This window comes from Aotus nancymaae, unplaced genomic scaffold (assembly GCF_030222135.1).
Source record: "Aotus nancymaae isolate 86718 unplaced genomic scaffold, 86718_ANA_hifiasm-v0.15.2.pri h1tg000004l, whole genome shotgun sequence".
NCBI classification, from domain to species: domain Eukaryota; kingdom Metazoa; phylum Chordata; class Mammalia; order Primates; family Aotidae; genus Aotus; species Aotus nancymaae.
This window is the reverse complement of record NW_026988415.1, coordinates 43843438-43862151: the sequence shown is the minus strand read 5'-3', so window position 1 is coordinate 43862151 and position 18714 is coordinate 43843438. Positions and strand designations below refer to the sequence as shown.

Genomic DNA, 18714 nt, shown 5'->3' with positions numbered 1-18714 from the left:
ACCACCCTATGACAATGCAAAAATAAATGGTCACTCAATTACAAAAGAGTGCAAGGACTTATATTTACTCAGTTCATCCAATATCGATTATTATAATAATCCACAGTGTAAATTGAAAAGTAATTACATGGAAATCACTTTCCCTTCCTTCCCATCTAGGGTCTCAGAAGTGCTTTCCCAGATGGGATCTCATTAACCTCTACATTGATCTGTGAGGTGTTAACCAAAACTGGCCAGCACATTTAGAAATGACTCACCTAAAGCCTTATAACGGGCCTCCCTGCCCGTGTTCTATCACATGGTTTTTCTGCAAAGCCTCATCTTGCAGGGTTACATTATACATATTTTTCTTTTTCTTTTTGTTTTACCAAAAAAGAAAAATATATGCCTTTTTACTGTTAAGAAACATTTTCTTAAATAACATTTCATTAACATTTCTTAACATTTCATTCCTTACTGAAATGGCTTTTTTCTTACTGATCCACTGAAACCACGTTGCCTACATTCAACGTAACTAGAGATATCTTTGGTGTTTTCTTTCCTTAGCTTCGTATCTTGTAGAACGTCTTGTACCAAAAAAATAGATTTATAGAAAAACATACATATAAATCACTTATTAATCCCTAAATGTAGTAAAATAACATAGCAAAAACTTTATCAAATCTATTTCATGCATAAACTGGACAAATCTGTTATATATAATCTCTATGTGCATCTGCAGTGTTTTATAAATTTGTGCTTTGACATTAAAAAGCAGGTTTACAAAAAGGCCCCTCTTGTAATATTGATGACTCTGAATTATCTCACTATCAATCATTGCTTCTCAAATTCCCTTGAATTTATACTCATCATTGCCATATCACCATTCTTACAAAAGCAGTTATTTTAAGGAAAAGTTGCAGTGTGATTATAAGTAAAATTCAAAATTTCATGTTATCAAGAGTTGAGCAGAGTACTAATTTTCCCTTTATAAACACACGTCTAAAACAAGAGCTTCATGCACATCCACATAGAAATTCAAACTGCGTAAGGTGCTGTTATTGACAGAAGGCATCACACACATTGCCAAGCAGCATGGTTCCCATGAGAAACTGAAAACATATTTCTCAAATCTAGAATGTGTCTTCCCATCTTCCAGATGTAACCATTCAGTTTTTCCTGGAGAGATTCCAGCTTGTTTCTTTTTGGTGCCTTCCTTAAGAAATTTTGCAGCTGTTTCTGGTGCAGTTTTTGGGTGGGCTCTGGGGTGGGCAGACCATCTCCACTTTGCAGAGGCTGCTCCTATTGTGAGTGGAGGTGGCCGTGAGGGAGTAGGAGAGGCCACGCATCATCCTGGCATTCAGGCCCTTGGCCATGGAGAAGGACTTGAGGTGGCTTCTTAAGGCAATGGGGAGCGGGAGCTTGTCCACCAGGTGCACGGGTGTGCAGGACACGATGGCGCGGCAGCAGAGGTCTTGCAAGCTCAGTACCTTGCTCGGCCTCCCGAGCCAGTTCAACCTGTGCCGCAGCAGCACGATCCTGGCCAGCTCCGTGAAAGACTCTATGATGTTGAAATTGCACAGGGGGCTGACCTCAAAGAAGGTCACGCCCAGGCGCTCGGCGTAGGCCTGGGCCTGCTCCCTGGGCACCTGCCTCTTGAATGCCAGATGTAGGCGATTCCCCACCAGGATTTTAGGAACACCAGGGGCATGCTCATCGATCTTCTTAATCCATCGATCCATACCCTCGAAAGACCAGCGGTTTGCAATGTCGTACACCAGGATCACTCCTTGGGCACCACGAGAATAGGAGCGGAATATGGTACAAAATCTTCCCTGCCCCGACGTATCCCAGAGCTTCAGCTTCACCCGCTGGCCGTCCAGCAGGATGGTGGTCGTCTTGTAGTCGATCCCCCCCAGGTAGCTGTACGGGGACTCGGCCGCACCGTCCTGCAGGCTCTCCAGGATCTCGCCCTTGCCCACGTCGCTGTCACCCACCAGCAGGAACTTGAGCAGGAAGTCATAGGCCTGGTCGGGGCTGCCTGGGGCGCTCATCGTGCTGGCCCCGGCCCCCTCCTGAGCCAGGCCCGCGGGGTTGCGCGCAGAGGCGGTGCCGGGCCTGTTTTCTTGAGGAATTAACATAGAACATAAAAAATGAGATGGAGAAGTCTACAAAATAAAGTGAAATGAGATGGTGGCTTTGATGGTTTTCTTTTACAAACCCTAGGAAACTGGTTCAGCAATTGTTTTACTTTTTCTTACCCAGCACAGAGTAGTGAAACAGCAGTTAATTCATCAATGAAACCTAAACATTCCCTGAAAATTTCCATATGATCATTATCATGGAACCATGCCTTTTGGATTATGTCAAAGGAATTTCCTTTAAAGGACAGACGAGTATGGAACAGTAAGGGGACTAAGATGTGTTGAGTACCTCATGTACCCCACGCTGTGTATGACGCTTAAAATATTTTGTTCTTTTGCTTCTCAGAACAATTGACTTTGGTAGCTATGATTGTTTCCATTTTACGAATGAGAAAAGGCAAACTCAGAAGTGTTACGTAATTTTTAAAAATCTTGCTGTTAGTATAGAGATCACAGAAATCACAGTCCTGAGCCAGTGCTCTCCTCACATAATGCACCACACATCCTTTTTACTCTGTGGCCATGCAGGGTTTAGGAATAAGTGTAACTGTCTGTGCATGTGATCCTTGACAAGCCACACATGTTTGGGTGAGCACTGATACTTTTCTTGCTGAGGTGGACATTTCCCACAAATGTAAGAGCTGAGATCTCAGAAGAGACATTTAGGACATGGATTTTGCTAGAGTGTCTCATAAATAATATTCACCCAACAAAGATGTGTTGAAATAACATGCATTGATCAGTGAAGGGTTTTAGGTTTAACACATGCACAGCTCCTATAACAAAACTGACAAAATATGTATATTGTTCACAGATGAAGAAACGCAAATGGCCAATAATCACAAGAAAATACATTCTAGCTCACTAACACATTAAGGAATGCAAATGAAACCATCTAAATATCCTCTTATCACCTATCATCTGACAAAATTTAAATGTAGAAAACACTGAATAAGAATTTTTTTTAATTTGCAAAAGAAAAAGGTGAAAACTGGCTCTGTGCATGTGTGTATGTATGAGGGTGGGAGGAGGGACCAAATACATCAAGGAAATGGAAACACACTTATCATTATAAATACATTTAAATATTGTAACTAAAACAGGTATAAAGATGGTTAAAGAAATGAGAATGCTCAGACACATGTAAGGGAGTTTAAATTATTGAAATCAAGCCCCAAGGGATAGATGTTTATGCATATAACGGAGGGAAAAATGTTCACCCGTACAAAATAGCCAGGTAAGAGGTTATTTGAAATAGCATTGCTGAGATCTTTTTAAAAAGGAAAAAATGAGCAACATTCTAAATACTCATCAATACAGAACAAACATGTGAATAAAGGATAAGAAAAACATTTCTAATTCTCTGTGGGCTTCAAGGCAAATGGAGAAAAAAAAAAACACCTTTAGATTAATTCCAGAGTTAGCTGCCGATAAGGAGGTAACAAAGTTGTCTCCCTGATTTACACAAACTCCCCTTAAGACAGCACCCTGATCGGAATAATGATCATAATCATTGGTGCCTTGAATATCACTAGGATAAAGGAGATGAAATATAGAGTGCGTTTGCTTAACGTAGTTCAGTGCAGGTTACTTTCCTTCTCTCCAGCTCACCTGTCCCAAGGCTTCTAAGCTTCTGCCTGAGCCCACTCACTGCTGAAGGGATCAGCCAACTCATGTAGCCCTACACCCAGTCTCTTGCCATAAAGTGCAGGATTTCACCTCCTTTGTCTTCCTCATCACCCAGAGGGGTTGTGGAGTAAGGACCTGTGGGGCCACAATAGCAAGAGAGTGGAATCTGACCGTTTCTCAAGCCATGGAAGCCCATCTTCTAAAAACGGGTAACTCAAGGTCCTATAGGGAGGGTGAGGGATGAAACCTCATTCCAATCCTGTCACTTACCTGGAGAGGTGACTTAGGCTCTGAAAGCCTGAGCTTGATTATCTGTGAAATAGAACTGACTGTATCGTCCTTACAGCGCTGTCCCAAGGAGCAAATGAGAAAACCTGTTGAGAGTATATGGCATGAATTGGGATTTCAATGGCCCTTTAAATGCTGAGACACAGAAGTGGGGGCTGGCTGAGCCTCTGGGCTAAGGGAGGCATTGTGAAAAGTCATTTTTCATTGTTTCTCTCCTAATGAGAACACAGACATCCATATAAAGAAAGCAAATCTCTCTCTGATATGCCTTGAGTTCAAAGTTTTAGAGACAGAATGTTCTCTACATTCTTGGATGTTTCATAATCTAATAAAAGCTGTTCAACATCATGCCTCTGAGCAGACCCAAATCCACTTCCCTTGCTAGAAAGAAAAAAATTGATAGGTGTAAAACAAGACTGTAAAAACATATGCTCCAGGGCATGAAACACCAGGTAGCATTGACAGGGCTGTAGAAAGGTGACAGAGGATAGGGGTCACAAGAGCAGTGTCTGGGCAGCTGTGTCCATAGTATCCTAAAGAACAGATGACTGAAAGGAAGGAGGTCTAGGAAGCCTGTACAGGGGCCATGGAGGCTAAATGCCCTGCTCTCTGTGAGGGACCTCTCTACAGCATGCATGGGACAACCTATACTGAGGAGGGAAGAGAGAAATCAGTGAATGTGATGTAGATTTGGAGTCCACAGGCAATGGACCAGCTTTAATACAAATATTTTTTTCAAACAGAACTAGTATCATAGTTTGTAACTCTTTGTGAAATGTCCTCCTTTTTTTAAGAAAAAAGAAAGAAAGAAAGAATAACGACAAAAATGGAGATAGCTGTGATGCCTCCTGATGGCCACAACCCGGCTCACAGCTTTGAGAGTCTCAGACAAGGGGCTCAGGGAAAGGGATAGGGATGTTGGAGGTAAGCTACAAATATATCAGCCAGAGTTTCCTGGAATTATTCACCTAATGGTAGCAGTCTCCCTGTACCAATCGTGTTCTGGCATATATGAAACTAAGATTGGTTCCAGCCCCTGTCTGAATTAAAGATAAAGTGGCATCTGTGAGTGTGTATTTGCAGTGATACAGCTACACACACACACACACACACACACACACACGCACACAAATACCCTGTCAATTAATTCTTTTATTTACTGTTTTCACTATAAAATAGAATACAATGAATGCTTTTTTAGACGGCGTTTCACTCTTGTTGCCCAGGCTGGAATGCAATGGCACGGTTCGGCTCACTGCAACCTCTGCTTCCTGGGTTCAAGCGATTCTCCTGCCTCAGCCTCCTGAGTAGCTGGGATTACAGGCATGCTCCACCACGCCTGGCTAATTTTATATATATTTTTTTTTAGTAGAGACGGAGTTTCTCCATGTTAGTTGAACTCCTGACCTCAGGTGATCCAACTGCCTTGGCCTCCCAAAGTGCTGGGATTACAGGTGTGAGCCACCTCCCCTGGCTGAATGCTTTTTCAAATTAATAAACACGTGCACATTACATTTGACAAACTGTTCAAAGGTATTTTGTCACAGCCATAAAAAAGAACAATATCATGTGCCTTGCAGCAACATAGATGCAGCTAGAGGCCATTATCATAAGTGAATTAACACAGGAACAGAAAACCAAATACCACATGTTCTCACTTATAAGTGGAAGCTAAACACTGGGGACTCATGGACATAAAGATAGCAACAACAAACCCTGGGAACTACTGGAGGAGGGGAAGAGGTGGGAGAAGGGTTGAAAAACTGTTGTGTACTATGCTCACTACCTGGGTGATGGGATCATTCATATCCCAAACCTCAACATTCCACAACATACCCATGTAACAAACCTGCACATGTACCCCCGGATCTAAAATAAAAGTTGACATTTAAAAGAAAAGAACATTCTGCCTCATATAATGAAGAAACATCTCAGCTAACTTATTTTTTGGAAGATAACATTTGTTTAAAGGGTACATTGTTTTTTAAAGTTCACTATGCCTCTTTCAGGTCCATTTCGTTGACTACAGAAAGGCATTAGAATTTTTTTTTTTTTTTTTTTGAGACAGAGTCTCACTCTGACACCCAGGCTGGAGTGCAGTGGTGCAATCTCAGCTCACTGCATCCTCCACCTCCCAGGTTCAAGCGATTCTCGTGCCTCAGCGTACTGAGTACCTGGGATTACAGGCGTGCACCATCACACCTGGCTAATTGCAATATTTTTAGTAGAGATGGGTTTTCACCATGTTGGCCAGGCTGGTCTTGAACTCCTGGCCTCATGTCATCCACCTGCCTCAGCCTCCCAAAGTGCTGGGATTTCAGGCATGAGCCACTGCACCAAGCAGGCATTAGAATTTAACTTTATTGCCTTGAAAAATTTAATTAAAGCTGTTTTTGTTTTGTTTGAGACGGAGTCTAGCTCTGTCACTAGGCTGGCGTGCAGTGGCACGATCTCAGCTCACTGCAACCTCCACCTCCTGGGTTCAAGTGATTTTCCTGCCTCATCCTCCCAAGTAGCTGGGACTACAGCTGCATACCACCACGCCCAGCTAGTATTTTTTTGTAGTTTTAGTAGAAACAGTGTTTCACCATGTGGGCCAGGATGGTTTCAATTTCTTGACCTCTTGATCCGCCCACCTGGGCCTCCCGAAGTGCTGGGATTATAGGTGTGAGCCACCGCACCCAGCCCAAAGTTTTATATTTAATCTTAAAGAAGAAGAAATTTTATATCATTGAAGAGACACTTCTACTTATAAGAACTCCTTTTAATAATAAAAGCAGAATTTATTAGTAAAAAAGGGAAAGAAATAGAACATATCTTCACTTCAGGAGCTTCCTTTATGCCCTTACAAGTCATTATTCTCCCAAAAGTGAACTCTCCATTAACTTCTAACACTAGAGATTTGCCTGTTTATGAACTTTTCATATTTTATATGCCTGAAATTATATTTTTTTGTTTCTGCTTTCTTCTGCTTAATATTATCCTTGTGAGATATATTCATGATTTTGCATATGGCAACATTAAAATGAGCACTTTAATTATGGTAGAGTATTTCATTTTATGAATACTACAAGTTATCTGTTGGATATTTGGGTTATGCCCACTGTTTGACTAATATTATAGCACTACTACATACAGATTTGTGCCTGTCTTTAGTGGGTATATGTACACGATTCTGTTGAGTATATCAAAGACTGGAATTGCTGGCTTATAGGTATGCCTATATTTAACTTTAGTAGATATTGCCAAATGATTTCCCGAAGTGTTTTCAGCAACTTAATTTCCCTAGCAGTATATAATAGTTCTACTTGCCCCTTATTCTTGTTTTTCAGTCCGTGGGGTTTTGTATCTCATGACACTTTTAATTTGCATTGTCCTAAAAACTAAAAATGTTAAGCACCTTTTTACACATGCAGTTGTCATATGGAATTCTTTTTTTGTTTTGAGACAGAGTCTCACTCTGTTGCCAGGCGCCAGGCTGGAGTGCAGTGGCATGATCTCGGCTCACTGCAACCTCTGCCTCCTGGGTTCAAGCAATTCTCGTGCCTCAGCCTCCCAAGTAGCTGGAACTACAGGTGCACACCACCACACCCAGCTAATTTTTGTATGTTTAGTAGAGACGGGGTTTCACCATGTTGGCCAGGATGGTCTCCATCTCTTGACCTCGTGATCCACCTGCCTCGGCCTCCCAAAGTGCTGGGATTACAGGCATGAGCCACCGCAACTGGCCTGTCGTATGGAATTCTTATCTTGTAAAGTGCCTGTTTACTTCTTTTGCTCATTTGCTACTTTTCTCCTTGTTTTCAAAAAATTGAATCACTGTATATATAAAATCTTTCACTCTGTATTTCTGTGTTTTCTTTCTTAAGAGTGTATTTTGAAAGACAGATTCTTTATTTATAATGCAGCTCAATTTATTATTTTTTTTCTTTTGAATTAAAAGTTTTGTCTAGGGATTAAGAAATATTTGGCTGGGCGCAGCAGCTCACGCCTGTAATCCTAGCACTTTGGGAGGCTGAGGCAGGTGGAACACTTGAGGTTGAGAGTTCAAGACCAGCCTGATCAACATGGAGAAACCCCATCTCTACTAAAAATACAAAATTAGCCGGGTGTGGGGGTGCATGCCTGTAATCCCAGCTACTTGGGAGGCTGAGACAGGAGAATCGCTTGAACCTGGGAGGCGGAGGTTGTGGTGAGCTGAGATGGCGCCATTGCACTCCAGCCTGGGCAACAAAAGTGAAACTCTGTCTGGAAAAAAAAAAAAAGAGAAAAAGAAATATTTGCCACCCTAACTACATAAAAATATTTTCCTGGATTATTATAGGTTATCATTTTACGTTTGCATTTAGATTGACAATCTACCTGATATCAATTTTTGTACATATCTAATTCAGCTAGCATACTTAAAATATCATCCTCCTCCCTTCACTGCTCTGTCACCCGTGTCATAAGTGAAAATGACCACATATGGATTAGGTCTATTTCTTGACTCTATTAAGTTCATTGGCCTGCTTTTTCTGTCCTTATACCAATTCTACATTCTCCTAATTACAATAGCTTGTTTTTTTAGATCTCAATTTTAAAAAAAATTTCTTTGAATAGCTTCAGGAGTACAAGTGGTTTTGGTTATATGGATCAACTCTATGGTAGTAAAGTCTGGACTTTGAGTGTACCCTTCACCCAAATAGTTTACATTGTACCCAGTAGGTGATTTTTAATCCCTTACTTCCCCTCCACCTCCCCCTTCCGAGTTCCCAGTGTTCATTATTAATTACAATAGCTTTATATTTTAATCTTAGTTTGTAATAAAATGTTTGAACTTTGTCATTTTCCACAAAGGTTTTAAAAAACTGACATGCTTTTTTTTAAAAAAGTAAATATGTTTTAAGTCCTTGGGGAATAAAATTTAAATCTAAATAGATCTATTTAAAACATAATGCAACATATTTTAGGATGAATGAATAGATCATTGCCAATTCTTTATTTGCCAGTTAAATTTTTAAAAACCCTGAACTCCTTATTTATTTTGTGTTCAGATAGTCACTAAAATACTTCCATTTTCAAATATGAAACTTCAAAAACCATACAAGAATATATTCACAAATTAAATTTAGACTGTACCTCTCACTGGCCCAACTCCCACCCCTTGACCTCAAGGGGTCTGTTGTCCCTAGGGTAGTGCACACTCTTCAGATGTGTCCCTGTAGTTGAGGTGCACATCAACACATTCACATTCACACACAGTCTTCTCCAAAAGTGCAGTCACAGTCTTGTCATTATAAAATCTCAGGATTTAAAAATATTTGCATCTCATTCGTTCTTGTGGTTTTCGTAGTTTTTAAATTTTATTTCTTCTTACAAACAAAACAAAACAGGATACATGTGCAGAACATGCAGGTTTGTTACATAGGTATATGTGCGCCAGGGAGGTTTGCTGCACCTATTGACCCGTCCTCTAAATTCCCTTCCCTCACCCCTCACCCCGCACCCCCCACCACCTCCCGATGAGTATTGTTCCCCTCTTTGCATCAATGTGTTCTCATTGTTCATCTCCCACTTATGAGTGAGAACATGTGGTGTTTGGTTTTCTGTTCCTGTGTTAGTTTGCTGAGGATGATGGCTTCCAGCTTTATCCATGTCCCTGCAAAGGACATAATTTGATCCTTTTTTATGGCTGCAGCTTTTTATATTTTTAATGTTTATTGTTCATGTATGTACTTATTTGAATTTTCTGTTGAAATCATTGCCAATTGTTTTGTTACCAAGTACGTTTCACAAATCATGGGTACTAACCCAATATCTGAGATGTAGTTTACAAATGTTTTCTCCTTTGTTTTAATACAGTCTTTAATGTTTCTTTTTCCCTTTGGAAAGTGTTTTGAATTTCACTAAAAACTATACAGGTCATAATTTATAAAGACAAAAACATTAAAAAACACCTGCAGAGCAGATACTGCCAGCGTTGAAGGAGATTACATCACTCAGAGTTCTGGAGGCATCGAGACAGAATGAAAATAACAACCAAAAAAAACCTTAAGTAATTCCAAAGTTAGTTGCTGATCAGGAGATTAAAAAGTTGTCTTTCTGAATTACATAAACTCTCCTTAAACTTAGTTTCCTGATTTGAATAATTATCAGAATGACGGGTATCTTTTTTTTTTTTTTAAGACAGAGTTTTGCTCTTCTTGCCCAGGCTGGTGTGCAATGGCACAATCTCGGCTCACCGCAACCTCTGCCTCCCAGATTCAAGGGATTCCCCAGGTTTAAGGGATTCTCCTGCCTCAGCCTCCTGAGTAGCTAGGATCAGACACGTGTGCCACCATGCCCAGCTAATTTTGTATTTTTAGTAGAGACAGGGTTTCACCATGTTGCCTAGGCTGGTCTCAAACTCCTGACCTCAGGTTATCCACCTGTCTTGGCCTCCCAAAGTGCTGGGATTACAGGTGTGAGCCACCATGCTCGGCCATGATGACGGGTATCTTAAATGGTTGTTAGGGTAAAAGCAGATGAAATATAGAGTGTATTTGCTTACAGTCGTTCAGTACATGTTACTTTCCTTCTCTCCAGCTCACCTGTCCCAAGGCCAACACCTGAGCTTCTGTCTGAGCCCACTCACCACAAATGAAATTTAAACTGCACCTCTCACTGGCTCAGCTCCTACTCCTTGACCCCCAGGGGTCTGTTGTCCCTAGGATAGTGCACACTCAGACCTACAGGTTTTTGTAATTTTTAATGTTTATTGTTGATGTATATACTTATTTGAATTTTCTGTTGAAATCATTGCCAATTGTTTTGTTACCAAGTATGTTTCACAAGTCATGGATGCTAATCCAATTATCTGTGATGTAATTTACAACTGTTTTCTCCCTTGATTTAATACAGTCCTTAGTGGGGTTTTTACACACTAGGTCTACACCCAGGTCTCTTGGCACAAAGCACAGGATTTCACCTCCTCTGTCTTCCTCATCACCCAGAGGGGTTGTAGAGTAAGGACCTGTGGGACCACAATAGCAGGGGAGTGGACTCTGACCATTTCTCAAGCCCTGAAAGCCCATCTTCTAAAAGGGAGTTGCTCAGGGTCCTCTAGGGAGGGTGAAGGATAGAACCTCATTCCAATCCTGCCACTTACCTGGGAAGGTGACTTAGGCTCTGAAAGCCTGAGCTTGGTCATCTGTGAAATGGGACTGACCATGCCACACTTACAGAGCTGTGTGAGGGGTTAATGAGAAAACCTTCCCAGAGAATATGACATGAGATGGGACTTTAATGGCCCCTTAAATGTTGGAGCACAGCAGCAGTGGCTGGCTGAGCCTCAGGGCTTAGGTAGTCATTATGAAAAATCATTTTTCATTGTTTCTCCAGATGGGAACACAGACATCCAGACCAAAAAAAAAGCAAATCTCTCTGATATACCTTCAGTTCAAAGTTTGAGAAACAGAATGTTATCTACATTCTTTAGTGTTTCATAATCTCATAAATACTCTTCAACATCATGCCTATGAGCAGACCCAAATCCACTTCCCCATAGTGGTAAGACTGGCGTGTTTGTGAACTCACCTGGTGAGCTCCATGACAGATTGCATCAGGGACACAAGGGGCAGTGATTGTCTAATGAGTGTTCCAGCACTGCTTAGTATGTGTGTGTGCATATATATATACACACATATAGATATGAATATTCTGGACATACCCTGCAGTCACCTGTGCAGGGTCCTCAGATCATACATAATTCAGCCACATCACATCAAAATTTCAACGACCTGCTGCCTCCCTGAGAGACAAAAATCCAGGAATTACTAGCATTTCTGTAACACACAATTGTTCATTCTGTTATTAGGTAATAACTAAATATGTATTGAGCTCAGAAAGCATACTAGTTCATTGGAGGTGTTTCATTAACTCTAAAGTGGAAACAGGAGAGCAAGAAGGGACGTGAATATATGGGCAACTTCACAGGGTAAGTCTGAGATGAGATGGCTTCTTCACATTAACTTTTAAACTTGCTCAAATTTCAAGGAACTGAAGTTTTTAAAAAACCTCTTTGGATCCCTCATCACCAAAGTGGTGAGAGGAAGAGTCGGTCTCTCTCTCTCTCTCTGCCCCCTCCTCTTTTTCTGTCTCTTCTTTCCCCTCCCTGTCCATCCCCCTTTCCCCTCCCTCCCTCCTTCCCTTCCTCTCTCTCTCTCTCTTTTTTCCTTCAAAGTCAAGAACCAAAAAGAGTTTTCTGCATTTCCTGTTGACATTCTTCACTTCCCATTGACTCCTTATCCCACTGCACTATGGTTTCTGTCCCCAGAATTATGATGAAGATGCTCTCCAAGGTCTCACTCCACCTGTTTTTCATTATGACCAGTTTTGTGTATAAATGTATTAACATATGAAATATTCCTGTCACTCAGGCTGGAGTGCAGTGGCGCGATCTCAGCTCACTGCAGTCTCTATCTCCCGGGTTCAAGAGATTCTCCTGCCTCAGCCTCCTGAGTATCTGAGATTACAGGCGCTTGCCACCATATCTGGTTAATTTTTGTATTTTTAATAGAGACAGGGTTTCACCATGTTGGTCAGGCTGGTCTTGAACTCCTGATCTCGTGATCCTTCCACCTTGGCCTCCCAAAGTGCTGGGATTACAAGCTTGAGCCACTGCGCCAGCTGAAATATTCCTTTTAATGAGCTCCTAAAATATCCATGTTTGCACAGTTGCATCTTTCTCCTAACAACAGAGATTTCACAATTTCTTAGACTCCGCAGCAAGATGTACTGGACATAAATCCAAGTTGTCCCACTCCCTAACTGTGTGGTCTCAGGCAAAGTACTGGACATAAATCCAAGTTGTCCCACTCCCTAACTGTGTGGTCTCAGGCAAAGTACGGGACATAAATCCAAGTTGTCCCACTCCCTAACTGTGTGGTCTCAGGCAAAGTACTTATTATTTCTGTCCCTCAGTTTTTCTTCTATGAAATGGAGATTAGCCACAGTATCTAACTTGTGAGGGAACTATGAGCACCAAATGACTCAATACCTAAAAATCACAACCTATTTTAGCCATTTTTATTTCTTTTTCTCCATCTTTATTGGCCATTAGTATCTCTACTATCCCTACAGTGCAGCTTGATATTTACTCACACCAATGACTTTTGATGTATGTTGTTTATGAGACAAGCAGGTTACAAAAGAGTAAATAAGATGCAATTAAGTAAGTAGGATGAAACTTTGTTTTTCACAAATAAATATATAAATGCATGCAGCTCTGCTTAAATTTATAAATACCTGAATAAGGAAACTTCTAAAAGAATTTATACAGATAAACACAATTAGTAGGGCTTGTCTTTGAGTGCTCTGTTTGGGAGTAATGCTATTTATTTCCTCTTCTATGCTGTCTATTTTTAACTATAATAAACAGCTATTGATTTTGCAATTATACAAATATAATAAAATGGCAGTGAAACTTAAGCATTGTCAGCCCAAAGCACAGGAAAGACACTGGTATTTAGAATGAAGAACGTTCCTGAGACTCAGAAAGGGAGAAAAGATATTGTGGGAACCTCATCTACATTATAACAAGGTGTATTTTCCCCAAATTCCAACTCATGCTGATAACTATCAATACTTTACTTTTTACCTAGTTAATTGGGAAAAATCAAGGCACTATCATGTAGTTGTATTTCATTCCCCTAAAAGATACATTGAAGTACTAACCCCAGATACCTGTGAACGTGACCTTATTTTAAAAATAGAGTCTTTGCAGATGTGATCAAGTTAAGATGAGATTATTACAGAGGACTCTAATCAAATATGACTTGTGGTCCTATAAGATAATGAAAATGCCATTAAAGACAGAGACACACAGGGAGAGCAACACATGGTGACAGAGGAAGAGATTGGAGTGATTTCTCTGCAAGGAAGCAACATCGAGGATCTATGGCCATCACCAGAGACTATATGGAACAGGAAAGGAAAGATTCTTGCCCTAAACCAAAAAGGAGCAAAGCCCCGCTGACACCTGGATTTCAGACTGATATTCCTTGAGTTTGATGTTTTGTAGACAGAAGATTATTGACATTCTTGGGTGTTTCAAACGTGTTGTATCCAGAACTGTGAGAGACTAAATTTCTGTTGTGTTAAGCCACAAGTTTGTGGTACTTTATACAGTAGCCATAGGAAACTAATACAGAGCCTTAGTTTTGGTTAGCTTTTGTTTTGTTTTTTTTTGTTGTTGTTGTTTTTTTTTTTTTTTGGCTGCACCCTGCTCAACAGTAAGGCTGGAGGTCTAACGAGCAGGAGTAGCACATGCTGGTTAAATTTGCTCAGGAGCCACACAGCCTGCGTTCAGATCTCAGCCTCACAACCTGCTTGCTAGTCCTGCCCTTGTTGTACCCCATTTCTCTTGTGTTTAAAGTTGGCAACAACCACTCCTCTTTATAGATGGCGGTGAGGATTAAATGAAGTATACATTTAGAATTACAGCACTGTCAGGAATTGAGAAAAATCATAATAAATATTAACCATTTCTATTATTATTTTATATACAAATTGACCAGCACTGTTTCTATTGCCATTTTTATGATAATGTGGATTTTAATTTATTAGCATGCGTTGAACTTCTATATATATTTGTCATAAAAAAGCAGTTTACAAACCTAAAAGTAGGATATTATTTTATTTCTATTCTTAAATAAATAGTTATCTTTGCATAATACAATTTCTGAAAAAAATTTAAATGTTGACAGTGCTTATCCATGCATAATAAAATTTTAAGGATTTTTTTTTATTGTACTTGAGGTTCTGCAGTACATGTGCAGATAATGCAGGATTGTTGCATAATTTTAAGAAAATTTTTAAAGGATTTTATTCCCTTCAGGCCTTTTCCATTTTTATCTACAAGAAAAGTGTCTTGGTTTTGGAAGTGAAAAATAAAATAAAAACAAAATACCCCTGCCCTTTTCATAGGAAAGTTACTCAGTGTTAGGAATGATAACATGTATTAGCCAAGACAGTTAGGTACTAGGGTGGTCCTAGAATTAAAGTATGAATCTATCAACATGACAGCCCCAGTTGGGCAGCTTTAGGGAAATTACAGACCCCCAGGGGAAGGGCAAGCACGTCTCTCAGATGAATCTTACATTCAACAGTCAGATGACATTTCTACTTTTCAAGATTTTAGTGAAGGTCATGAGATGAAAGTGGTTTCACAACATGCTTCTTTCTGTACTCGCACAAATAAAGTCCCTTGAATTGATAGCAGGCTCCTCTGTTTACCCACCTAGTTGGCCAAACAGTGACTGCCACAGGGGAGGGAAAGGGGAGGGACTGCATGAAACCATTAGGGCTCAGCCCCACAGCTTTCAGAGGAGAGAATCCTAATACAGCGGGATTCAGGGTAAAACTAGAGTCACAGTCTCACTATGCTCAGGGCCCCAGGAGTAATCAACACACATATGAAGTACCTTGCTTATACCTTGCTTATACAATTAAAAATATTAAACGGAAAGGAAAATATACACATACCTATCACCTGTAATACCCAATCAGATCAAGTTCTAAATGGGATGCATACCTAAACTAACCCAGGGATTTGAACAGTAGATTGGACACCTAAAAACCAACTCCTGACAATCACTGACAATCACTGACTTTTTTCATCAAGATTACCCAGATTAGTTCCAGATTTATAGGCATAGATGAATAATAGTGTGAATAAAAGTTGGGAAATTTTGCCTGGACAATGGGAATATATTTCATGTTCAAGATACACTGCAAATCCCAGCTAATTGGGAGGCTGAAGTGAGAGGATCACTTGAGCCCAGGAGTTCTAGGCTGTAGTGTAATGTGATTGTGCCCGTTAACAGCCACTGCACTCCAGCCTGAGCAACATAAAGAGACTAAGGAGACCCTGTCTCTTAAAAAACAAAACAAAACAACCCACAGAGATACGCTGTAACATTGTTTTGGGGTGACTGGCACCTGGGAAACTCTTAAGACTTTGAACACATCACATTTTTTAAAGAATTACTGAAAATGATATGCACCAATTCTGTTAGTGTTCGCTATAGCATGTAAACTGGAAAAGTGGGTATGTCTGGTTTAGTAGCTCTGAAAGACAGTACACATGTAGAGAGGCATATATGGCAGGTCACAATGGTGAGATATGAATTAGTATTTGTTCTTCTCATCTTTCTTCCTTTCTCCTGTTATATAGCCAGACAATTACAGATAAAACACCCGACAAAATAACACCGTATTTCATGCAGAAATATATACATATGTAACAAAGGATAAATAATGAAAAGTCTAAGTGCTTGTTAACGATTACTCCTTTGTAAGAAGGAGGCTAATGCAAGCAGATGAAACTTTGAATTTCTTTCTTTTTTTTAGACAGGGTCTTACTCTGTCACGCAGGGTGGAGTGCAGTGGTACAATCATGGCTCAGTGCAGACTTGACCTCCCTGGCTCAGGTCATCCTCCCACCTCAGCCTCCCAAGTAGCTGGGACTACAGTTCTCTGCCACCATTCTCAACTAATTTTTGTATTTTTTTGTAGAGATGGAGTTTCACGATGTTGCCCAGGCTGGTCTCAAACTCCTGGTCTCAAGCGATCAGCCCGTCTCGACCTCTCAGAGTGCAAGGATTACAGGTGTGAGTCACTGAGCCCCACCCAGACTTTGAGTGAATTTCAATTGTACATGTAATGTTTTATTTCTCAATATGAGTATATACAAGTATATTCTTTTTGTAAGCTTTTTTATGTCTAAAATATTTCAGAAAAGGAAAACTTTCTTTAGTTCTGATTATACAAATGATCTGTATGAATTTAGAAGTTGTGGAAAATATAGTTATGTCCAGAAATAAATATATAATTAATCAGTAATTCTACTACTCATTAACTTAAAAAAGAGTATTATGTTTGTATATTACCCCCACTTATACTGTGTATGCATGCATCATAATGTACATTCATTGCATGTGAGTCTAATATATTGACACATTCAAGATTTGCAACCAAACTCTGACTCTCAAGTCACCATCCCTAACCATTGGGGTATACAATCTTTTTCTAAATGAGGGCTGTGTTCAGCTCAGGGGAAGTATCTTCTAGACAAGGACAGATCTGGCATTCAGTCCTCAAGTCTCCTGATTTCAGTCTGTTGTACAGAATAGTAATCTTTATGCTCTTTTATTCTGTACTGTCTCCTTTCTGGGGTTTGAACAAAGGTTCCTATTCCAGTGTCAAAATGGAAGGTATAAAGGAAGAGAAGAACACATCAAATAAAAAGTAACAAAGTGATTATTTGATTCCAAACTTCCACCATTCTCAGGTGTCTCACCCACAAAGAAATGTCACCAAAGGTTCTATATCATGTAAGTATGCATGTTTCCTTTCCCAATGTTTCAAATTTAGATGATCTCTGTGAGATGTTCATGTTTAAGTCTTTTGTGGAAAGGAAAACAGAGGGAAGACAAAATGTTTATTTATTGAAATATTATGTATCAGATGGTTTCTATACTTTTACTCATTTCTCCTTATAACAGTTTTGTGAGGTAAATATCAATATGCTAATTTTATTGATGAGCAAGGTGAGGTTCACTAAGGGTAACTCACTACCACAGCATCATACAATAGAAAAGAGTGAGTACTCTTCCCTCATCCCAACTTCATCACATTGCATAGCACAGAGATGACACTAAGTTTCCTATGTAATATAGATGAGTGTGTGTGGTTCCCTTCTTACATTCCCAAATACTCACTAAAATATAGTGATGCTATCCAGATTATGAAAAAACATCCCTGTCAAAGATCATAAGAGTTGAGATGGGAAGGAAGCAAACACTGGCACTGTGAATGACACACCAAATACCATGCTGGCATCTTGACAAAGATCTCCCCTTGAACAGGTCATAATACTCTCTTGAGTGTAAGGATCAGGTGTATGTGTGTTTGTGGTGAAACATGCAAAACAATACTATGTTTTATTTAGGGAAGCTCTCATGTTGAGTAAAAGGATAAAGCAACAAATGGTAACGATGATCATTGTTTTCTGGATGCTGATTATCTATATCAGAGAAGGAAGGGGATGCAATTAGGGAAAAGTAAAGTTTTTTCCTAAGCTGGACTAATTTCATAGCTTTCTCTATTTTTTATCTGTAACATTTCACAAGTAGCAGAGGTTTTAGGGGATATAGTTTTTTAAATCATAAATACAGACATTCCCCAACTTTTGATTTTTTGACTTACAATTTTTCAATTTTATGATAGTGTGAAAGTGGTACACATTCAATAGAAATTATACTTCGAGTTTTAAATTTTGGTCTTTTCTCCAGCTAGCAGTATGCAGTATTATACTCTCTTGTGATTCTGTTAGGGAGCAGCAATGAGCCACAGCTCCCAGTCAGCCATGCAATCACGAGGATAAACAACTGATACTCTACAGTGTACAGTGTTGCCAGCATTTTTTGGATATTGTTTTGTGTTTTCACATCCCATCTTGTCTACAAATGCCCATTTTTGACCTGCAATTATTTTCAACTTACAATGAGCTTATTAGGATATAACTCTCATAGTAAGTCAAGTATGGAGTATGGAGTCTGGAGTATGTATAATCCATATTCTCACCTTAGCAAATGTTTAATATTGAGCCAAATGCAGAGGTTAAAAATATCAATAGCCAGCAATCCCCATC

General features: G+C 39.8%; 1 protein-coding gene and 1 long non-coding RNA gene across 4 annotated transcripts in view; one reads left to right on the top strand and one right to left on the bottom strand.

Annotated features, from left to right (window-relative positions):
- LOC105706441 (uncharacterized) overlaps positions 1-18714 on the top strand; it is a 120532-nt gene that overhangs the window by 88659 nt on the left and 13159 nt on the right. For 2 of the 3 annotated variants that reach the window (XR_001104824.3, XR_001104825.3), the window contains 2 exons: positions 16578-16670; positions 17249-17395. This is a non-coding gene — a long non-coding RNA (uncharacterized LOC105706441). The remainder of the gene's footprint in view (positions 1-16577; positions 16671-17248; positions 17396-18714) is intronic. The other variant, XR_010337248.1, reaches the window with a different exon arrangement.
- LOC105706438 (ras-related protein Rab-40A-like) lies at positions 1114-2033 on the bottom strand. Its single transcript, XM_012436832.3, has one exon. The coding sequence runs from the start codon at positions 2031-2033 to the stop codon at positions 1197-1199; it is 837 nt and encodes a 278-aa protein (XP_012292255.3). The 3' UTR covers positions 1114-1196.

Excerpts from the sequence above, each read along its gene's own strand:
- LOC105706438 (XM_012436832.3), bottom strand. The coding sequence starts at position 2,033 with ATGAGCGCCCCAGGCAGCCCCGACCAGGCCTATGACTTCCTGCTCAAG.